The sequence below is a fragment of the Mustelus asterias genome, chromosome 26, assembly GCF_964213995.1.
Source record: "Mustelus asterias chromosome 26, sMusAst1.hap1.1, whole genome shotgun sequence".
NCBI lineage: Eukaryota > Metazoa > Chordata > Chondrichthyes > Carcharhiniformes > Triakidae > Mustelus > Mustelus asterias.
Window position 1 is genome coordinate 29040226 of NC_135826.1, and position 24537 is coordinate 29064762.

General features: G+C 47.6%; 1 protein-coding gene across 1 annotated transcript in view; it reads left to right on the plus strand.

Moving 5' to 3' along the window:
• Nucleotides 1-24537, plus strand: part of LOC144479545 (PDZ domain-containing protein GIPC3-like) — an 83714-nt gene that overhangs the window by 7255 nt on the left and 51922 nt on the right. Inside the window, exons 2-3 of the mRNA XM_078198369.1 lie at nucleotides 196-381; nucleotides 16892-17072. Coding sequence (XP_078054495.1) covers nucleotides 196-381; nucleotides 16892-17072 — 367 coding nt within the window. The remainder of the gene's footprint in view (nucleotides 1-195; nucleotides 382-16891; nucleotides 17073-24537) is intronic.

Sequence of the window (24537 nt, forward strand, 5' to 3'; positions counted from 1 at the left end):
AAAATAATTATAAAAACAGAGATAAATCTCCAGCTCAGTCTGACTGAATAAATATGCAGATGCCTGTTATAATCAAGCCTGTAATCATATAAATCTTGCAGCTGCAACACAAACCTTTATCTTTCTGATGAACACTGAACATTTCCACCGTGTTTATGACGTATTTTAAGTGCTTCCTTTTACTTGTCCCAGCAGATTCTCTTCTGCACATTAAATACTCACAAAGTCGACATGCAAAAGTTATTGGGAGGCCAGATTGGGCTGGAGGACTTTATCTTCGCCCATGTGAAAGGACAAATGAAGGAAGTGGAGGTGACAAAATCAGAGGATGCTCTTGGTCTGACCATCACGGACAATGGAACGGGCTATGCCTTCATTAAGGTACCAGATTGTGGACACTGTCCTGCGAGTATGGCTCAATAAATCACGTGTTGGGGGTTGGGAGGTCAGAAGGAATGTAAAGGATGAGGGAGATAAAAAGAGGATTACAGTCGTGGAGGGTCGGGCGGAGGAATTTTCTCTTCCTTCCCACCGGCAGGGGATCTTCCGATCCCGCTGAAGGCGATTCCCCCGTGGTGGGTTCTCTGGCGAAGGGCGGGCGAGCCACGCAAAATGCCATTGACTTTGGCGTGACTGGAAGATCCCATCGGCGGCCAATGGCAATTCACCTCTGCTGCTGGAAAACACCCTGGGGGGGAACGGGGGAGGGGGGGGGGAGAACGGCAAATCCTGCCTTTGGTTATAAAGCTCTTCCCTAATGTTCGACAGAAACTAAACAAAGTGGGTAAGAAACTTAAAATAACTCAACCTTGAATTGTGCCCATGATGCGGGACAGGGTTTTTATGTCGCAGGTTGGCACAAGCTGGCCCTGTGCGGTGGTGTATCGCTGGCAAGTCCAATTTAAAGGGATGTGTTTAAATAAAGGAAGTTGGCAGCATGGCAACAAGTAGTTGTTACAGCATTATGAAGCTTCGACAGTACTTTCAGATATCTGCCAGTCAGCCTGGGTTCAGGAATGAAGAGGAATGACTTCAATGAGGCCATTGAGGTTGGCCTATTGGAGTATGAACTACCTGATTAAGGATCCAATTGATAGGCCAATCAGGGAGTGTTTGCTTTGTACTTAACTGGGAGTGTCAGTTCCTCTGACACCCCGGATAGAGACTGCTAACTAGTAACACTTTGTGTACTCGTAAATAAAGGGATTTTGATGGCGAGACTTCTGCCTCTGCAGACTTATTACAAGAGCCATGTGAATTGAAAGGAAAACCCAATGAAGAATCACAACCACTGATTCCGTGAGCAAAGGTAGCTGTCTGAAAGACAATTGAAAACACACAGAGTTGTATCGGGTGAAATCTTATCAAAAAATGGCAGAGTGTTGTTTCTGGTGAGAGAAAAGTGTGTTTTTCTCCAGAGAAACCGGTCGGTTTTCTCTCCAGGTTCTACCAAAAATAATCAAGAGGGCACGATTCATGCAGTCATAGAGGGGGGGGTGGGGCTTAAACCCGACTGCTCAGAGGTCGGACAGCCATCTTTAAAGGGCGTCCCGATCAGAACTGCAATTAACCTCCCACCTACTGTGGTGAACCATCGTTGGTTCCCACTGTGGGATTGTTCTAATGTTGTTGTTGGGCTAGGGTGGGATTGATACACCTGTGGTTGTTACTGTTGTGGCACATCCCAGTCGGGCTCCGCCTCCTGGGAGAGGTATAAGACCCCCTGCTCGGGCGGGACCCCTTCAGTCTGGGATAGTGTGTTAAAGTTCTGATAGTTCCATTGTTAGTTAATAAAAGCCTTCTTTTACCGAAGCTTTGTGCCTCGTGTCCAATTGATGCGCATCACCTACCCCACCACTGAGGCCCCAGGGGTTCCCCTCCCCTCCCCCAATGGGAGTGAGCATTCACTCTGACACCCCCACCCCCTGCAATCATTGCCCCCCCGCCCCCCCCCCCCCACCTCCCCAATACAATCATTGGCTGCTACCTCCCCACAGTCAGAACTGACAGCCTCCCGCGCAATGGCCATTCTGGCATCCCTTGCTCGTCGGACCACTGGTGGCCCACAACCACACTGCATGAATTCCCCCCCGCCATGAGGCTCCCACTGGCACCCGCTCACTGGCACAGGTTTGCACTGCCAGGTTCACACTGCCAGCGTGGCACTGCCAGGGTGTCAAAGGGCAGTGCCAGGGGGCACTCTCTTTTGAAGTGGCAGGCGGTGACTAGTGGGGTCCGCAGGGAACAGTGCTTGGGCCCCAGCTATTCACAATACACGTCAATGATTTGGAAGAGGTAACCAAATGTAATATTTCCAAGTTTGCTGACGACACAAAACTTGGTGGGAATGTTGGGGGTGAGGAGAATGTTAAGAGGCTTCAAGGTGATTTAGACAAGTTGAGTGAGTGGGCAAATACATGGCAGATGCAGTATAGCATGGATGCATGTGAAGGTAGCCACTTTAATAGAGAAACAGAATGGCAGAGTACTATTTAAATAGTGATAGATTGGGGAATGTTGATGTACAAAGGGACCTGGGTGTCCTGGTACAACAATCACTGAAAGCAAGCATTCAGGTGCAGCAAGCAGTTAGGAAGGCAAATGGTATGTTTCATTGCAAGAGCTCTTGAGCACAAGAACAAGGATGTCTTACTACAGCTGTACAGGGCCTTGGTGAGACCACGCCTGGAGTATCGTGAGCAGCTTTGGTCTCCTTCTCTAAGAAAGGATACATTTGTCATGGAGAGAGCTCAGCAAAAGTTCATCAGACAGATTCCTTGGATGGCAGGATTGTCGTATGAGGAGAGATTGGGTCAACTGTGCCTGTATTCACTGGAATTTAGAAGATTGAGAGGCGTTCTAATTGAAATGTATAAAATTCTAACAGGACTGGACAGACTGGATGCAGAGATATTGCTTCTCCATCTATGGGGGATCTAGAACGAGGGTCACAGATTCAGTATATGGGATTGGCCGTTTAGGACGGAGATGGGGAGAAAATTCCTCACACAGAGGGTCGTTAACCTATGGAATTCTCTACCATGGGAGGGTGTGAAGGCCAAGCCACTGAATATTTAAGAAGGAAGTAGATTTCTAGACTCTAAAGGTATTAAGAGCCATGGGGAGAGTGCGAGAGTGTGGGGTTGAGATAGTGGATCAGCCTTAATCATATTGAATGGTGGTGCAGGCCCAAAGGGCTGAATGGCCTACTCCTGCTCCTGTTTTCTATGTTTCTATGTTTCACAGCTGAACAAACTGAACAAATGGATTTTGATTATGAGAATGAACCAGAAGAAAGTGTTTTGCACTAAATCTCTCTGCAAAATAATCTCCTAAAGGCACCAAAGTTAACAACCAATCTCAGTACTCCAACATTTTGAAACACATAACTGATTAAAGTTAAAGTGCTGCTGGTTGAAGCAGATGTAACATAATGGGCGCAATCTTATGACCTCGTCCAGCCCGACTTTCGGCAAGATGAGGTGGTAAGATCAGGCAGGAGCCGAAAACCGAGAAACGCGCCTGGTTTCTCGCCTCCCCCGATTGTACCGGCCCTGTTTCGGCTTCATGCCCAGGCCCATCTATTTTTACCACCTCGCCGGTCGAGCTTCTCCCTTGGCGAGATTCATGGATGGTCTCCACCAGCGGAAACCAGACGTGATGACCTTGCCAGGGGCCATTGGAGCCCACCTAGGTGGTCAGGGGCAAGATCGGGCAGTGCCCATGGGGCATTGCCAGCCTGGTAGTGCCCACCTGGCACCCTAGCAGTGCCCCCCCGGCACCCTGGCACTGACCACAGGGCACCATAACTGGTCTAGGGCATTGCCAAAGGGGTGGGGCCTGAGTGGGGGGTGGGGCCTGTGCAGTGGAGCTATAACAAGAGAGAGGAAGGAGAGCTCTGCAGGGATGGCAGGGAAGGGGAGAACTCTGCCAGGGTGGGAAGAAAGGAGTACTCTCCTGGAGGGGGGGAGGCGGCGATTGGGGTGGAGAGAGGGAATGCTGCAGAGGGGGAGATCATAGAAATCATAGAAACCCTACAGTACAGAAAGAGGTCATTCGGCCCATCGAGTCTGCACCGACCACAGGTCCTACCCCCCATATCCCTACATATTTCACTCACTAATCCCTCTAACCTACACATCTCAGGACACTAAGGGGCAATTTTAGCATGGCCAATCCACCTAACCCGCACATCTTTGGAATGTGGGAGGAAACCGGAGCACCCGGAGGAAACCCACGCAGACACGAGGAGAATGTGCAAACTCCACACAGACAGTGACCTAAGCTGGGAATCGAACCCGGGTCCCTGGAGCTGTGAAGCAGCAGTGCTAACCCACTGTGCTACCGTGCCGCCCATCGGCAATGGGGAGGGGGAGCCCTGCAGACGGGGTGATCGGCCCCATCTACAGATGTGTGTGGGATGGGTGGGTGGTGGGGGGGGGGGGGGGGGGGGGTATACTGGCCCAGGACGCGATCTGCATGGGGGGGTGGGGGGTTCCTGATGCATGTGGGGCAGGTGGGGGCGGTGACAGGAAATCTCCCAGCACACTGGGAGATCGGGGCCCCTGCGCAATGGCACCCATGAAGCTCAGCAGCCGCTGTCCCTGGTATGCTCAGGCTCCAGTCACTACCACCCTCCCCCCCCCCCCCCCCCCCCCCCCCCCCCCAGCCCGTTTTTTGCCATAAGAATGCAACTCACCCAAAAATAGGCCAGAAACTTTCCAGTTTTCTTGCTCATTCAGCTGTTTCATTAGATTGCACACCCAATGTGATCACTGGCATGTTTCCTATGTGAGTAAGTATTGCATTGAACAGGAAAGAGAACTGCTGAAGTGGTTTTAATGAGCAGTGGATGCTAAATTACTGCTAGAACACTTGGGTTAATAACTTTAGTCCGCACCAGGGCAAGAAGGTGTGGAAAAGTTGCTGCTCATTTTAGTGCAATGTGCTCCATTCCAGTAGTTTGGAACACATCCTCATAGACTTTTATGCAACTCTTCTGATCTTTTCTCATTCTTTTTCCTGGGTCTTGCTGACACTGTTTTGTATAAATTGATTCTACATTATCAGAGAAAAGGTTTTATGTTCTTTTGGGACTAAATTGCCCTGATTATGCATTGTATAGATTTCTGAGTAAAACATGATTGTAAAAAAACAATTAAAAAAATTAAAGTTTTATATTAGTGTCACAAGCAGGCTTCCATTAAGAACAACAAAGAACAAAGAAAAGTACAGCACAGGAACAGGCCCTTCAGCCCTCCAAGCCTGTGCTGATCATGATGCCCTAACTAAACTAAAATATAACCTTCTGCCCTTACTCAGTCCATATCCCTCTATTCCCTCCCTACTCATGTACCCATCCAGATGCCTCTTAATGCTGCTAGTGTGTCTGCTTCCACCACCTCCTCTGGCAGTGCGTTCCAGGTATCTACCACGCTCTGCATGAGAAACCTCCCCTGCACATCTCCCTTAAACTTTCCCCCTCTCACTTTGAACCTGTGCCTCCATGTAATTGACACTTCCACCCTGGGAAAAGGCCTCTGACTATTGTTGTGCCTGTTAATTCTCAGATACTTTCGACCTGTTTGCTTACTCTGAGGTTTTACCCCAGTGTCCTTATTTGCAAGATGGACAAAGGACAAACACAAGTAAAGGTTCGACAAGTTTATTAATAATAACACTATTAACCCTTAAATTACCCACATGGAACAAGAGGATACCCCAGATACAAGTATACTACCCGCAAAGATGGTTTGGTTAAACAGCAGGCCCGATTCTCTGAGTCCCTCTGGTCTGTCATCACGAAGGTGAATCTCGATGGCAGCTTTTTCCTTCCTTCCCCCTCTGGTCAGTCTTCCGGATGATCAAGGTTGCCTCCTTCGTCGAGTCTTCGCTGCTGGTGTGTCTGAAAATGTGTCCCCTTATCCCCCTGCCTGCTTGCCTTTCCAGAAACTTCTCTGGCTTCCGGCCAATGAGCTCCCAGGAGGGGGTTCCAATACCCAGTGGGTTTCTTGATGTCTGCCTGACAGGACAGCAAGGTCCGCCCCCAGGTGTCCATCTCCATGATGTTGCTTACATGTAACCTGTTATCAGATAAGCTAACTGCAGGAACTCTTGGTGATAGAAAGTCTGGCCCGATCTGGGCTTCTAACAATAGGCCGGTGCATTTCAATGGGGTGCAATGATCTCCTGCTAAGTATCAGTAGAGTGCAACGACCTTTGATGGGTGGTTGATGGGTCAGGCCCAGACATGTTTGTGTACTTGTACAATTGGCCTGCCCAAGGTTTGACTGTGTTTGATTTTAATATGCCCAATTCTTTAATTTAGGATATCCAATTTTATCAGACTTAAAACTAGGCCCTGTTTATATTACCACATTCCCTCCTCTTGATCCAATGAGCATCAGCGAATCGGATCACACCATTCTTACCAAACCATCTCAACAAGCAAGTACCCTGAATCTAGGGTTGATAGTATCATCCCAAACCCACAATAATACCAACAAATTTAAATTAAGTAAAATAATTTAAAAAAAACAATACATCAATCAGGTATATACAAAACAAAGCAAAGCAATGACAAGTGACTATACATATTAAGTATAGATGGGAGAGTATCAAGGCTCTTGATTGTAGAGCCTCTCCTGATGTCGGATGGCCCTTGCAGAGTCCAAGTTTTGCAGAAATTCCTTCCGGGGTATTGTAGGCTAATCTTCTGATCTTTGGTTGATGTGGTGTCTGTGGTTTGGTCTGACACGAGGAGTCCCAGATAGCAGAGAAGTATGTAGTTCATTCTGGGGGAGATCAAGGTAGCACCTGTTAATTCTTATTAATACCTGATTCTCTTTTCCATTTCATTACAAGAATGTCATATGACTCCCCTCTTTTTTTTAAAAAAAGGAAAAAAAACAAAGAAATAAGTAAATGAATAATAAAGGCCCAATAGAGTCATATGAAGAGTTGGTCGGCGATCAGCGTTTAATGGGGTTGAGTGGGGTAAGGAGCTTGCAGAGCGTGAAAATAAAATGTTGGGTATGTGTCCTTGTTGTTGGAGGACTATGGCACAGTATAACAATAGATTCTTCATCCCACACCCAAACTGTGGTGTGTCGGAAGATTATGACGCAGTATAATGTGGACAGATAAGAAACCCTTTTCAATTGGGTGATGCGTGGAGTGCATGGATAAAGCTATTTACAATCTGGACTATGATGTCCTGATTCTTTCTCAGTGGAGGGAACCTATATGGGCGGGCTTTGGCTGACAGGTACCCACTGCATTACCACCTCTGGTAGTGAGCGCGGGTCAAATGGTTCTGGGAGTCCCGGTACCAGGGGCACCATAGGGTGTAAGGTTTGTGGGTTCCCCATCCTTTTCATTGGGGTCCCCTGGGCTGGGGTTTTATTCCTGAAGCCCTGTAAATTGGGGTGGGGACCGAGGTTGCGTGTGCTGGTCCTGGGGATACTGGGTGGGGGTTGATAACCTGGGGTACAGGTTGTGGACCGTGGTTTAGGTCAGGTGCTGTGGGGTGAGGGTTGGGGCTTCCTTGTGACTCAAAGACTCCTTCCAGGGTGACATGGTATTGGTGAAAATTTTGCTGGGAGCCGAATGCCTTCATTTGGTTCACATGATACCACCCGGCTTTCTTGTGGTCTACCATGACCTTGTATACCGAGGAGCTGGCCTTATCTACCACTGGATAGGGTCCGGCATATTTGGGGGACAAGAATGTTCCTGGCTGGAAGACTCTTGAGCATTATCTGTTGCCCAACCTCATATTCGATGGGTTTTACATTACCATCAAAATAGGCCTTACTTTGCTGCTTCCGTTTGCCTATCTTAACAGCTGCAGCCTGTTGTGCGGCCTGTATGTTTTCTAGGATGGCTCTCACGGCATTTTCATGGGTGAGGGCCGGACAGATCCAGCCCGAGTAAAGGTTCAATTCCTCGCATAGGTCGCCCAGTCATGAGGACATGGGGGGTGAATCCGGTGGAACTAGATACGGAATTGTGCACTATCATTAATATGAAGGGGAAGACTTTGTTCCAGGAGTGATTGTTCTGCTGAACGGTCTTATGGATCATATCTTTGAGGGTACGGTTGATCCTCTCAACTACACCGCTAGATTGGGGGTGGTAAGCAATGTGGAATTGTTGCTTTATCCCGAACAATTCCATTACGCGTTGCATTACCTGGGCAGTGAAGTGAGTGCCCTGGTCCGAGTCGATGCTGCGGGGAAGGCCCCACCGAGTGAATATATGCTGCACTAGGATGTCAGCCGTGACCTTGGCTGTGTTAGTGCGGGTTGGAAAAGCTTCCACCCATTTACTAAAAGTGTCTACGATGACCAGGATGTATTTGTAACCTCCCACTCCGGGCGGTAGGGGACCAATATAGTAAATCTGGAGATTTGTCCAGGGACCTTCCACAGGGCGAGTATGCCTCAGTTCCCCTTTGTGGGCATATTTATCAGGATTGTTCTGTGCACAGATGATACAATTATCGACGTAATGCCGCACATCCTGTTCTAGGTTTGGCCACCAACACAATCCTTTGATTCGCTCACTTGTGGTTCCTGCCCCTTGATGGCCCTGGACATCGTGGTTTTGGAAAATGATTTGGTTACGGTCCCTGGTTGGGACCACATATAGGCCGTCCTTAAGGACAAGCCCACCCTGTACCGATATTGCGTCCCGCCATTTTTCAAAGGAAGCGGGGTTTGCCCCTTCCTGAATTTGTTTCAGGTCCTGGTCACTGCTCTGGGCTTGTTTTAGGTCTTCAACCTTGGTCTGGCTAACAGTCACAGCTTCAATTCGCTCTGTAACTATTGGTTGCCAAAATTCCCCCTCTCTAGCACCCTGTTTGGCTAATTCATCCGCCCTTATGTTCCCAAGTGGGGAGGTGTGGTGGTGGGCCTTTACTTTAATTATGCCATACTCCCGGTCTTGGGCAGCCTGGAGAATAATTCTTAACAGTGGGGCTGATGGTAGAGGTTTCCCATCTGCTGATATGAATTCCCTTGCTTCCCACAGGGGCATAAAGTCTGTTAAACTGTTGCAGACATACATACTATCGGAGTGTATGTCCGCGGGTGTGGGGAACAGGTCAGGATGCTATCGCTGCCAGTTCTGCAGCTTGTGCACTCATGTGTGCTGGAAGTTTTAAGGCCATCTCCCTCAGGGGCTTGCCTTCTTGGTCTTCCACGTATATCCCACATCCTGTCCTCCTGTTTCCCTCTTCCACCATGGATGACCAATCTACAAAACTTTTTAAACTGTCCTGAGCCTGGGTTTGGCCAATTCCCCTGGCTCCTCCCCCCTTTCGTTTTGGCAAAAATGGCCACTTGGGGTCTTTTATTGCCGGAATCTGGCATTCATGGGGCTCCCCACCGTAGGTTAGGTTGTCTGCCAGGAATGTAGGGACCCGGGTGTGTTTGACCGCAATGTCTCGACCCTGTAACATGAGTGTCCACCGTGCAATACGGTTTTGACTAACCGTCCCATCTTTAATTCGGCCATTCAGCAGTAGTTGTATGGGGATGTGTTCTGTAAGTATAGTGAGGGGGTTCAAGCTGACTATGTAGTTAAAGCCATGCACTGCCCAGCAAACTGATAAGTGTGTTTCGCACACCGAAAATCTTCGTTCAACTGGAGTTAGTATGCGGGAAGCGTAAGCAATTGGGCCGAGTTGTCCGTGCCGTTCTTGGAGGAGCACGGCAGCTAGTGTGCTGTCAGTGGCCGCTACTTCAAGGGCAAAGGGGAGTTCAGGGTTGGGTACCTGTAAGGCAGGGGCTTGTGCAAGGGATTGTTTGAGGTCTGAGACTGCTTGTGTGTGTCGCGCAGTCCAGACCCACGGGGTGTTTTTTCGTAAAAGTTCGGAAAGGGGAGCGGCTTTAGTGGCGAAACCGTCTATGTGGTTGTGGCAGTACCCCACTAAGCCCAGAAAGGAGCGCAGGGAGCTCACGTCCTTTGGTAAGGGGAGGCGTGTTACAGATTCGATTCGCTTCCTTTCTATCTCATGCTTTCCCTCAGTCACTACTGTACCCAAGTAAGAGACCTGTCGTCTCATGATCTGGGCTTTCTTGGAATTTACCTTTAACCCTAATGTAGTGAGGAGGTTCAGCAGTTCATCCAATAACTTTAGATGTTCCCCTCTTGTTTCAGTCTGTAAGAGGAGATCATCTACGTATTGTACCAAACATTCTGGTTTGGAGAATCCCTCCAAGCCTTTTGCTAAGCACTGGTGAAATATGGAGGGGGAGTTATGAAAACCTTGTGGTAAATACATCCAGGTTGTCCCTGGAATGTGAAGGCAAATTTGTATTGACAGTGGGGATCTAAGGGAATTGACCAGAAGCCATTACTGATGTCCAACACTGAAAGGTTTTGCGTGTGGGGCTTGTTTCATCATGGCTTCTGGGCTCGTCGCCACTGTGGGAGCTGTGATGGGGGTGGTCTGATTTAGGGCTCGATAATCAATTGTGAGCCTCCAGGAACCGTCCGGTTTCCTTACCAGCCATATGGGGGAGTTGTTAGTGGAAGCAACAGGGCGCAGGACTCCTTGTTTTAATAAACTGCTAATCACCTTGGCCACTTTCCTTTCAGCTTGCCTAGGGAAGCTGTACTGTCTTTGGGGTTTAGGGTCGGGACCTTCTATGATTACCTCCCCTGTTATTCGGCCGCAGTCATGCTTGTGACTGGCGAATGCCTGTGTGTGTTTGGCTAATATACCCTGTGCTTCAGGGTCTTCCGTCATTTCTGTGGGCCTGATCCACAATTCTCCAAAAGTAGATATTTGGTCTACGTATCTGCCGGTGGCCACCTCGACTGGGGATTGACAGGTGGTTGGCATTAGCCAAAGGCAACAATTAGCGGGGTCAAACGATAGGTTGCACTTCCTCATCAGATCGGACCCTAGAATGTGCTCTGCCTCTGGGTGGAGTTTAACCAAGATAGCTGGGTGCTGACATATTATATTACCCAGTCGAAATTCTAATGGGTCTGTTTCCAAGCCTTCCTGTGAATGTCCCGTAAAGCCACTTAACATTATTGTTTTCCTGTAGGCCAAGTACAGCTGAGGTCATGGGATGTGTTAAGAGTGGTACGGGATCCCCCTGTGTCCCATAGGAACTCGATGGGGCGGCCTCCTACTTTGCCTTTTACAAGGGGTCTCCCTACACTATCCCATTCAGTGTTGCAAACCCAAGTTGGGGAGGTCTGACTCATGCTTCCAGTCCGTAGTCTAATTGGGGGTAGAGGCTGAAAGGAGTGTTGGAGGCATCCACCGGGGTTGTGATGTATTGTCTGGCAGGTCCTTCTAATGACATAGGTCGGGGTTCTCCTCTGTGAAATCGTTGGGGCAGTCGTGGGGTCTGGCTGGGCGGGGCTCTACATTCCCTGGCAAAATGGCCGATCTGGCCACAGTTGCAACACTGCGCTTGTGGGGGTAGATATCTGGAATGGCTTTGTCTTGTTCCCTGTACCTGGGGTTGGGAATATATCGGGGTTCTGCGCGGGGCTGCGGGTTTCTGTATTGATGATTGGCAGGGGTATATGGGGGTGGGTGCCCCGAGTTTCCCTGTCCCCTGTTTCCATCTCCCCCTTCGTTACGCCAAACCGGGGCTGGGTCTGTGTGGATTGGGTTCATCTTTCCGTGTTTTGTGGGCTTGGGGGTGTCTGTTTGTCTGACTTCCCGTTCCCACACATGAGTCATTTTGCACATGGCCCAGGCTTTTGTGTGTGTATTATCATCGGGATCAAAATTCTCACAGGCTTTCTGATTCCCCTCGGTGGCGTGTGCTATCAGGGTCCGGATCCATGTGGGCCGGTGGTGTGCATTTAATTGGACTCGATTTAATTGGCCGAAAACCGCAACAAATTGGTTCCATAGTCGGCCAGCATAGGCTGTCGGGTGCTCCCCTCTCTTTTGTTGGCAGTTGTTTAAGCCTTGTACCGGGTCATCCCTATTGTAGCCTATGGCGGCCAGAACGACTGCTTTCATTTCTGGTAGGGTTCCCCCGGCCACGTTCTGGGGTTCGGGTAGGGCGGAACGGATGGCAGGACTTAAACATAACAGAATAAGTTTAACCTCTTCTGCCTCGTCTAAGCCATTTAAAACACGTTATTGGGTAACCTGGTCAAAGAGAGCATGTGGATCCCCGGAGGGTTTGAATACTCGAATCGCTTCAGCTATGTCAGTGAGCTGTGTCATGGTGTATGGAGTTACATAAGTCACATTGTGGTGCTGTCTGTCCTGTCATTGGGTGGTGACCGGATTCATCGGTACGGGAACCGAATTAGTGACTGGACTTATCGGAATGGGAACTGGACTAGGGGCTGAGACTGAGTTTTCTAGGATGGGGGCCAGATTAGGTGGCACCGTTGGTTCCATCACCGGGAACGGAAGTGGGGGGTCCCCAGTCGGCAATGACACTAGCTGTTGCATCCTCTTCTAAATCCCCCCACTCTACCCCTGGGTCACTATCCCTTGTTTCGGAGGTGTTTGCACACATTACATCCCTTTTTATGGCTAGTTGTGATTTTAAATCTGCAATCTCATGCAGGCATTTGGAGTGGTCTGTTGCGCGGGCTGTATTTGCTTTTCCTGCTTGGTGCAAACTTTTACTGCAGCCTGCAGGTCGCTGCATTTACGTTTAACTCCCTCTACCTGTTGCAGCGCAGCCTCTCTCTCACTGACAGCACGCTGTGCCTTTTGGTAGGCTTTATCACATTGAGCCTGGAACTGGCTCATGTGTATCATATTAATTTGGTTCCTTTCCTCTCGTGTGTCTACCTCCGCTTCCAATTGTTGTATGTGCATGGTAGCACTCATTAAGTCCTGCTTTAGTTGGGTTATCTGGGCCTCTCTGTCCCATTTAACCCGGATAATCTCTGCTTCCCTACCAAGGAGCTGTTCTAGACAACTGGCAATTGCAATCGCTTTCCTAAGCTTGGGAGCCCTTTTACCCATTTCCTTACGGGCACGATCCCAACAATTCTCTCCCTCGGATCCCAGATCCAGTTTCGGGGCGTCACCCCACTGCACCCATTTGGGCCACTTATAGTTCAAATATAAACGGAGGACTTCCTCCCATTCGGCATTACTGGCTATAATTATTTCCTTTTAGGATTCGTCACTTGAGTGTAGGTAAGGGATTGGGGTAGGGGTCCGGTTTTCACTAAATTCCCTCCTGTCGATTTTACCCAAATTCCCTTGACTACCCCAGTTCTAACTACACAGTTTGTCCACCTTGTGTTACAGACACCAGGTTTATGGCCCAATTTACTGGTCGAATCTGTATTAGTCCTTCACTCACTTAAGACTGGCCGTCACGTGGGGCAACTTGCCCTCTTAATTCAGGCTCAGACGGAGTGTTGGAGAATACCGGGTTGAAGGTTCGACTTCGGAGCAACGTATCACTTTTTATCGAAGGACCGTCTGGGGTGTCAAATGTTGTACCTGTTAATTCTCAGATACTTTCGACCAGTTTGCTTACTCCAAGGTTTTACCCCGGTGCCCTTATTTGCAAGATGGACAAAGGACAAACACAAGTAAAGGTTCAACAAGTTTATTAATAATAACACTATAAACCCTTAAATTACCCACATAAAACAAGGGGATACCCCAGATTCAAGTATACTACCCGCAAAGATGGTTTGGTTAAACTGCAGGCCCGAATCTCTGAGTCACTCTGGTCTGTTGTCACGAAGGTGAATCTCGATGGCAGCTTCCTCCTTCCTTCCTTCTCTGGTCAGTCTTCCGGATGGTCAAGGTTGCCTCCTTCGTCGAGTCTTCGCTGCTGGTGTGTCTGAAAATATGTCTCTTTATCTCCCTGCCTTCTTGCCTTTCCAGAAACTTAGAACCATAGAAAATTACAGCTTAGAAACAGGCCTTTTGGCCCTTCTTGTCTGTGCCGAACCATTTTTTGCCTAGTCCCACTGACCTGCACTTGGACCATATCCCTCCACACCCCTCTCATCCATGAACCCGTCCAAGTTTTTCTTAAATATTAAAAGTATTTACCATTTTATCTGGCAGCTCATTCCACACTCCCACCACTCTCTGCATGAAGAAGCCCCCCCTAATATTCCCTTTAAACTTTTCTCCTTTCACCCTTAACCCATGCCCTCTGGTTTTTTTCTCCCCGAGCGGATGATACTAGACGGTGCGGAGGGAAGTGGCAGGTTACAGAGGGACATAGATAAGCTGCAGAGCTGGGCTGAGAGGTGGCAAATGGAGTTTAATGGGGAAAAGTGCGAGGTGATTCACTTTGGAAGGAGTAACAGGAATACAGAGTACTGGGCTAATGCTAAGATACTTGGTAGTGTGGATGAACGGAGGGATCTGGGTGTCCATGTGCATAGATCCCTGAAAGTTGGCACCCAGGTTGATAGGGTTGTTAAGAAGGCGTACGGTGTGTTAGCTTTTATTGGTAGAGGGATTGAGTTTCGGAGCCAGGAGGTCATGCGGCAACTGTACAAAACTCTGGTGCAGCCGCACTTGGAGTATTGCGTACAGTTCTGGTCGCCGCATTATAGGAAAGATGTGGAAGTGTTGGAAAGGGTGCAGAGGAGATTTACCAGGATGTTGCCTGGTATGGTGGGAAAATCGTATGAGGAAAGGCTGAGGGGCTTGAGGTTGTTTTTGTGAGAGAGAAGAAGGTTAAGAGATGACTTAATAGAGGCATACAAGATGATCAGAGGATTAGATAGGGTGGATAGTGAGAGCCTTTTTCCTCGGATGGTGATGGCTAGCACGAGGGGACATAGCTTTAAATTGAGGGGCGAGAGATATAGGACAGATGTTAGAGGTAGGTTCTTTACTCAGAGTGTAGTAAGGGCGTGGAATGCCCTGCCTGCAGCAGTAGTGGACTCGTCAACATTAAGTGCATTCAAATGGTTATTGGATAAACATATGGACGATATTGGAATAGTGTAGATGAGAGGGGCTTTAGATTGGTTCCACTGGTCGGCGCAACATCGAGGGCCGAAGGGCCTGTACTGCGCTGTAATGTTCTATGTTCTATGTTCTAGCCTCAGTGGAAAAAGCCTGCTTGCATTCACTCTATCTATACCCATCAAAATCTTATACACCTCTATCAAATCTCCACTCATTCTTCTACGCTCCAGGGAATAAACTCCCAACCTATTCAATCTCTCTCTGTAACTCAGCTTCTCAAGTCCCGGCAACATCCTTGTGAACCTTCTCTGCACTCTTTCAACCTTATTTACATCCTTCCTGTAACTAGGTGACCAAAACTGTACACAATACTCTAAATACGGCCTCACCAATGCCTTATATAACCTTACCATAACACTCCAACTTTTATACTCGATACTCCAATTTATAAAGGCCAATGTACCAGAGGCACTCTTTACGACCCCATCCACCTGTGACGTCACTTTTAGGGAATTCTGCACCTGTATTCCCAGATCCCTCTGTTCAACTGCACTCTTCAGAGTCCTACCATTTACCCTATACGTTCTACTTTGGTTTGTCCTTCCAAAGTGCAATATTTCACACTTGTCTGCGTTAAATTCCATTTAGTAAGAGTTTTAACAACACCAGGTTAAAGTCCAACAGGTTTATTTGGTAGCAAATACCATTAGTATTTGCTAATGGTATTTGCTACCAAATAAACCTGTTGGACTTTAACCTGGTGTTGTTAAAACTCTTACTGTGTTCAGCCCAGTCCAATGCCGGCATCTCCACATCTTAAATTCCATTTGCCATTTTTCAGCCCATTTTCCTAGTTGGTCCAAATCCCTCTGCAAGCTTTGAAAACCTTCCTCACTGTCCACTACACCTCCAATCTTTGTATCATCAGCAAATTTGCTGATCCAATTTACCACATTATAATCCAGATCTTCTCTGGCTTCCGGCCAATGAGGTCCCAGGAGGGGGTTCCAATACCCAGTGGGTTTCTTGATGTCTGCCTGACAGGACACCAGGGTCCGCCCCAGGTGTCCATCTCCATGCTGTTGCTTACATGTAACCTGTTATCAGATAAGCTAACTGCAGGAACTCTCAGTGACAGAAAGTCTGGCCCGATCTGGGCTTCTAACAATAGGCCGGTGCATTTCAATGGGCAATGATCTCCTGCTAAGTATCAGTAGAGTGCAACGACCTTTGATGGGTGATTGATGGGTAAGGCCCAGACATGTTTGCGTATTTGTACAATTGGCCTGCCCGAGGTTTGACTGTGTTTGATTTTAATATGCCCAATTCTTTAATTTAGGATATCCAATTTTATCAGCCTTAAAACTAGGCCCTGTTTATATTACCACACTATCCACCCTGTCTAAGCCTCTCATAATTTTGTCGACGTCTATCAGGTCACCCTACAGCCTCCATCTTTCCATTGACACTGCAATGAAGTTACTGTGAAAATCCCCTAGTCGCCAAATTCGGGCACCTGTTCGGGTACACTGAGGGAGAATTTAGCATGGCCAATGCACCTAACCAGCACGTCTTTCGGACTGTGGGAGGAAACCGGAGGAAACCCACACAGACATGGGGAGAACATGCAGACTCTGCACAGACAATGACCCAAGCTAGAATCAAACCCGGGTGCCTGGTGCTGTGAGGCAGCTACGCTAACCACTGTGCCATTGTGCCACCCTACAATGGAGACCATTTCCAATGTGAGCATGAAGCAATCATTAAGCAAAGCCATCATCTCATCGCTGGGTGAGGTTGAATTTTGCTTTTCCATGTAAAGGGATAGTCTTCGAGCTTAATTGCCAGCTAAAGTCAGATGTTGTTACGTAACTTGATAAATTGCATAAATTGTGCCTCTCTTAATTTGCTGATCATTATGAAAGAATGATTTCTTTCAGAAGGCGAATTAAACTTTTTTTTTTAACTAAACAATAATTTTTGATTTCTCAGCGGATAAAGGAAGGCAGCACCATTGACAGAATCAAAACCGTCTGCGTTGGAGACCACATAGAGGGAATAAACAATCAAACAATAGTGGGTTGTCGACATTACGAAGTTGCCAAGATGTTGAAAGACTTGCCCAAAGGTCAACCGTTCATACTTGGATTAGTGGAACCCAGAAAGGCTTTTGGTGAGTCAATCAGAAAACAGCCCACATTCAGATCAAATGCCTTTAGTATTTTCCATATCAGGCAATATTTATTTTCAGACAACATTCTTGATCTATTCTCAAGAAACAAAATCCAACATCTGATGTGCTACCATCCATTAATGGATGACTTGGAAAAGCCTTTGTAATTGTAACATTTATTAAATTCCCTTCATTACTCTTGGAGTGACCATCCATTTCAAGGTTGGGTTCAAACTGCCCTGTCTTTTGAACGCAATTCCATTATGACACTATGTGCAAAGGGTCAGATACTCCACATTAGCCAATAGATAAATGTTTTGTTTTCTTAGTTGTGAATCTGTTGCTGATGGCTGTGTTGGAGGGATCCATAGAAGCATAGAATCCCTACAGTGCAGAATGAGGCCATTTGACCCATCGGGCAGGATTTTCCGGCCGCGCTCGCCCCAAGACGCGGAAAGCACACTCGAGGTCAACGGACCTTTGTGTAGTTCATGTCCCATGGTGAGTGGGACGGGAAAATTCCGTCCATCGTGCCTGCACCGACTCCCTCCAACCCACCCTATGCCCGTAACCCCACACATTTGCCATGGCCAATCTACCTCATTTATAAAAGCAAATTACTGCGGATGCTGGAATCTGAAACCAAAAGAGAAAATGCTGGAAAATCTCAGCAGGTCTGGCAGCGTCTGTAAGGAGAGAAAAGAGCCGACGTTTCGAGTCCAGGTGACCCTTTGTCAAAGCTAAAAGGCAGAGAAAGTGGGAGATATTCATACTGCAGGGGGAGGGAATGAAAGATGAGTCATAGCCACAGAAACCAGGGGAAAAGGCTGCCGATGGCAGCCCACAGAGAATAAAGGGTGTGAGTGGCCAAACGGCAGAGAAGCTGAAATCAGAGGGTAAGATGTGACAGATGAAGATGTTGGGGAAGGGTGGTGGAGGGGGGCAGGGGGGTGATGGATGGATGGGACAGAGGTAACATTTAGAAAAGGGGAAGTAAAAGGGGAAAAAAAGGTAAGGGAAAGGGGGATAAAGTAGGAGGAAAGAGTGGAGCGAGAAAGAAAAATTAAGGAAGCCAACACTAAGAGAGAAATGGAAAGCAGTGAAGGTGGATGGAGGGGAGAGACTTACGGAAATCCTGTTGGAGAGAAGAGCAGCACTTCTTCAGGGTAGGCACAGCTTAACCTCTCATTTTAGCTTCTCTGCCGTTTGGCCATTCACACTTTTCATTCTCTCTGTGGACTGCCATTGGTAGCCTTTTCCCTTGGTTTTTGTGGCTATGACTCATCTTTCATTCCCTCACTCTGCAGTATAAATATCTCCCACTTTCTATGTCTTTTAGCTTTGACAAAGGGTCACCTGGACTCGAAACGTCAGCTCTTTTCTCTCCTTACAGATGCTGCCAGACCTGCTGAGATTTTCCAGCATTTTCTCTTTTGGTACCTCATTTACTCATTTGGGGGCAATTTAGCATGGCCAATCCACCTAACCTGCACATTTTTGGACTGTGGGAGGAAACCGGGGCACCCGGAGGAAACCCACGCAGACACGGGGAGAATGTGCAGCAGACTCCGCACAGACAGTGACCCGAGGCCAGAATTGAACACGGGTCTTTGGTGCTGTGAGGCAGCAGTGCTAACCACTGTGCCACCATGGGTAAGATATAAGGTAACTGGGCTTGTTATTTTTGTGAGGGATAACGCACTCATAACAAACACAGTGAAATACAAAAAGGTTAATTCATAGCTTATTTTAATTCATGAAGCTGCCCATAGCTGATTGCAGTGTACAGGGGAGGAGTGTGGGGGGGGTGAATTTTAAAGGCTGCCTGTGCTAGCTGGCTCCATGCCACCTGTCACTGGAGGAGTACCCCCAGCTTGGCAATGCTAATGTCTAACTCCTTCTGCGGCTTACAATGTTAGCATTCATTTCTAGACAGCTAGAATACAAGAGCTGGGATGTACTGCTGAGGCTATATAAGGTTCTGGTCAGATCACATTTGGAATATTGTGAGCAGTTTTGGGCCCCAAACCTAAGGAAGGATGTGCCGGCCTTGGAACGGGTCCAGAGGAGGTTCACAAGAATGATCCCAGGAATGAAGGGTTTGTCATATGAGAACCAGTTGAGGAGTCTGGACCTATACCCGATGGAGTTTAGAAGGATGAGGTGGGGGGGAGCTAAATGAAGCTTATAGATAGAGTGGACATGAAGAGGATGTTTCCACTAATGGGAGGGACTAGAACTTGAGGGCATAACCTCACAGTGGAGGGACACTCCATTAAAACTGAGATGAGGAGGAATTTCTTCAGCCAGAGAGTGGCGAATCTGTGAAACTCATTGCCACAGAGGGCTGTGGAGGCCAGGTCATTGAGTGTCTTTAAGACAGAGATAGATAGGTTCTTAATCAAAAAGGGGATCAAGGGCTATGGGGAGAAGGCAGGAGAATGGGGATGAGAATCATATCAGCCATGATTGAATGGTGGAACAGATTCGATGGGCTGAATGGCCTAATTATGGTCTATGGTCTTACATAGAAAGCATTCCGTGCTGTCTTGGAACAATGTCAAAAAGTAATGATGATGTACAATGCTTGTAGTGACATCCGTTAGAAAAAAACATAGCAACATAGAAGATAGGAGCAGGAGGAGGCCATTTGGCCCTTCAAGCCTACTCTGCCATTCATTACGATCATGGCTGATCATCCACCTCAATAGCCTAATCCTGCTTTTTCCCCATAACCTATGGTCCCATTTGCCCCAAGTGCTATATCTAGCTACCTCTTGAATGCATTCAATGTTTTGGCATCAACTACTTGCTGTGGTAATGAATTCCACTTGCTCACGACTCTGGGTAAAAAAATGTCGGCCTCACCTCCATCCTAAATGATCTACCCTGAATCCTCAGACTGTGACCTCTGGTTCTGGACTACCCCACCATCGGGAACATCTTCCCTGCATCTATCCTGTCTAGACCTGTTAGAATTTTATAAGTCTCTGTGAGATCCCCCCTCATTCGTCTGAACTCCAGTGAAAACAATCATAACTTAGTCAATCTCTCCTCATACATCAGTCCCGCCATCCCCAGAATCAGCCTGGTAAACCTTCGCTGCACTCCCTCGAGAGCAAGAACATCCTTCCTCAGAAAAGGAGACCAAAACTGCACACAATACTCTAGGTGTGGCCTCACCAAGGCCCTGTACAGTTGCAACAACACATCCCTGCTCCTGTACTTGAAATCTATCGCAATGAAGGCCAACATGCCATTTTCCTTCTTTACCGCCTGCTGCATCGACATGCGTACCTTCAGTGACTGGTGCACAAGGACACCCAGGTCCCGGTGCACAATTTACAGCCACTCAGGTAGTAATCTGCCTTCTTGTTTTTGCTTCCAAAGTGAATAACCTCACATTTATCCAGATTATACTGCTTCTGCCATTGATTAACCCACTCACCCAACCTGTCCAAATCATTCTGAAGGATTTCTGTATCCTTGTCACAGTTCAACCTCCCACCCAACTTGGTATCATCTGCAAACTTTGAGATGTTACATTTTGTTCCCTCATCCAAATCATTAATATATACTGTGAATAGCTGGGGTCCCAGCACCCATCCCTGTGGCACCCCACTGGTTACTGCCTGCCAATTTGAAAACATAGAAAGAAACATAGAAAAACTACAGCACAAAACAGGCCCTTCGGCCCCACAAGTTGTGCCAAACATATCCCTACCTTCTAGGCCTACCTATAACCCTCCATCCTATTAAGTCCCATGTACTCATCCAGGAGTCTCTTAAAAGACCCTATTGAGTTTGCCTCCAACACCACTGACGGCAGCCGATTCCGCTCGCCCACCACCCTCTGTGTGAAAAACTTCCCCCTAACATTTCCCCTGTACCTACCCCCCAACACCTTAAACCTGTATCCTCTCATAGCAGCCATTTCCACCCTGGGAAAAAGCCTCTGAGAGTCCACCCGATCTATGCCTCTCAACATCTTATATACCTCTATTAGGTCTCCTCTCATCCTACATCTCTCCAAGGAGAAAAGACCGAGCTCCCTCAGCCTATCCTTATAAGGCATGCCACTCAATCGAGGCACCCATTAATTTCTACTCTTTGTTTCCTCTCTGCCAACCAGTTTTCTATCCATCTCAATACACTTCCCCCAATCCCATGTGCTTTAATCTTGCACGATAGTCTCTTGTGCAGGACTTTGTCAACACGTTCTGAAAGTCCAAATATACCACATCGACTGGTTCCCCCTTGTCAACTCTACGAGTTACATCTTCAAAGAATTCCAACAGATTGTCAAGCATGATTTCCCCTTCATAAATCCATGCTGACTCTGTCTGATCCTGCCACTGCTTTCCAGATGCTCTGCCATAAAGTCCTTGATTAATGGATTCGAGAATTTTCCCCACTACCAATGTTCAGCTTACTGGTCTTTAATTCCCCGTTTTCTCCTACTTTCCTTATTGAATATTAGAGTGACATTCGCTACCCTCCAATCTGCAGGAACTGTTCCAGAGTCTACAGAATCCTGGAAGATAACCACCAATGCATCCACTATTTCCAGAGCCACTTCTGGTATTCTGGGATTTAGATTATCAGGCCCTGGGGATCTATTCACCTTCAATCTCATCAATTTTCCCAGCACCATTTCTCTACTAATATTGATCTCCCTCAGTTCTTCCCTCTCACTAAATCTTGCATTCTCCAACATTTCTGGCATCTGATTTGCATCCTCTTTTGTGAAGACAGAACCAAAGCATGTATTCAGTTGCTCGGCCATTTCTTTGTTCCCTATTATACATTCCCCCATTTCTGTCATTTGTCTTCATTGCCTACATTTGTCTTCACCAACTTCTTTCTTTTCACGTATCTATAGAAACTCTTAGTGTTAGTCCTTATGTTCCCTGCAAGCTTACTTTCGTACTGTATTTTCTCCTTCTTAATCAATCCCTTGATTCTTTGCTGAATTCTAAACTGCTCCCAATCCTCAGACCTATTATTTTTCTTGGCCAATCTATATGCTTCTTCCTTAGATCAGATACTCTCTCTAATTTCCTTTGTAAGCCATGGATTGGCCATTTTGCTTTTGTGCCAGACAGGGATAAACAGTTGTTGCAGTTCCCCCATGCGTTCCTTGAATATGGCAGTTTTCAACTTAGGTTTGTGTCTTACTTGATTGGTCTCCCAAGAAGTAAGCTACACTGAGAAATCTCTGCCTTCCTCCTGGTACCAGCGAATTTCTCATTTAAGCCAAGTACAAGACAGCAATCTGGCCGTGTTGTATAAACCAACTGGTACCTGTGGTTACTCTGGACGACATTCTTCAATTCAGCCTTTTGCTGCATCTTCTGCAGCAAGATCTCTACCTCATCCCTATCAAAAAGTATTGCTTGGACCTCAGGGACAAATATTGAGAGTGGCGAGCACCACTTAAGCCCCCAGCCTGCACTGTTTAAAGGCTGGAACTGAGATTGATGGCTGAAAAGAATCTGACTTGGGGGAAATAGTGATGAATGGCACAGCTGAGGAAAGAGAGTGGGCTTGACGATTTTCCGATGCTGCAGTGGAGGCCTTGGTGATGGAGACGGGAGGGTGGAGTGCAGCATTTCCAAGGAAGCAGGAGGATCTTCAGATATGCACCAAAAACCAGGAGGAGCAGATGGCCGTGGATGTCAACGCCAAGAGGGAGTGGATGCAATCCCGCAAGAAATTCAATGACCTCACACAGTGGCCAAGATCAGTGCATGCATCTTCAATTGCCACGTCATACTTTCTGCACCAGTAATCACAGTTTAAATCATCACACCTCCATGATAGTGATTAGCTTTGCTGCGTCACAGCACCAGTGACCCGGGTTCAATTCCGGCCTAGGGTGACTGTCTGGAGGTTGCACATTCTCTCCGTGTCTGCATGGTTTCCTCCATGTGCTCCAGTTTCCTCCCACGCTCCAAAGATATGCAGGTCAGATTGATTGACCATGCTAAATTGTCTCTTAGTGTTCCAAGTTGTGTAGGGAAGGGGGATTAGCTATATAAATACATGGGGTTACAGGGATAGGGCCTGGGTGGAATTGTTGTCGGAGTGTCGGTGTAGGCTCAATGAGCCGAATGGCTACCTTTCTGCACTGTAGGGATCCCATGATTCAGTCAGATTTCCCTGATGTCCATATACTTCATCTCACCCACACTCATTAACGCGGGGGGCGGTACAGCGGCACAGTGGTTAGCACCGCTGCTTCACAGCGCCAGGGACCCAAGTTCGATTCCCAGCTTGGGTGATTGTCTGTGTGGAGTCTGCAAGTTCTCCCCGTGACTGCGTGGCTTTCCTCCGGGTGCTCTGGTTTCCCCTCACAGTCCAAAAGACGCGCTGGTTAGGTGCATTGGCCATGCTAAATTCTCCCTCAGTGTACCCGAACAGGCGCCGGAGTGTGGCGACTAGGGGATTTTCACAGTAACTTCATTGCAGTGTTAATATAAGCCTACTTGTGACTAATAAATAAAGTTGCTGTGCAGTTTTACACTCACATCTCACAGCCTACTCACACTGCAGCTACTCAAACACACCATCTATCATCTGAACCGATGGGGCCACACTCACTGGCATACCCACCCTCTCTCTTGTGGGACAAGGTGGTGAACAATTGGGGGGAACAGGAGGCAGGCATCCTTGTGTGTCCTACTGGAGGAAATGCTACTGACCTATTGGGATGGCCAATGCTGAGGCCATGACCCAATGGGTGGGGCTAAAGCTATTGAAGATGATAGTATCCTCATACCCAATCCTTCTCTGTCACATCTCAGTTCCCCCTCACCCCAGAGTCACTCCTGATTTAAGAGCTGAAGGTGATGTAAGCATGTACCTGTTACCTTCCCCACTCCCTGCGTGACAGTCTTTGATCTTGAGTATCTTTCAGATACCCAACTCACACAACCTGGCCAGGCAGTGAAGTAACACAAAGAAGAAGTTCATGAGGAAGATACTTGATCTCATACTCAGAGCTACCAGCTGACACTGCACTGTATCTTAGAGGATAGATTAGGTGCAGAGTCTGCACGTGGTAAGACATTGGGCATGAGGAGGCGGCAGCCAGCGCAGGGGGCAAGGGCAGCATAAATGCCAGCCTACCGGTGGGTGAGGCCACACACAGGTTACACTGCAGAGGGCTCCGATAAGGACTTTAATGGGCATCTTTTAGAAGATGAGCATGCATAACCAATCCCAAATATTAACAGAAAATACTAGAAAAATTCAGTAGGCCTGGCAGCATCTTTGGAGAGGGAAACAACGTTTCGAGTCTATAAGACCAAAAGATCATAAGATATAGGAGCAGAATTAAGCCATTCAGCCCATCAAGTCAGCTCAGCCATTCAATCATGGCTGATAAGTTTCTGAGCCCCATTTTCCCCGTAACCTTTGAACCTCTTACCAATCAAGAACCTACCTATCTCTGTCTTAAATA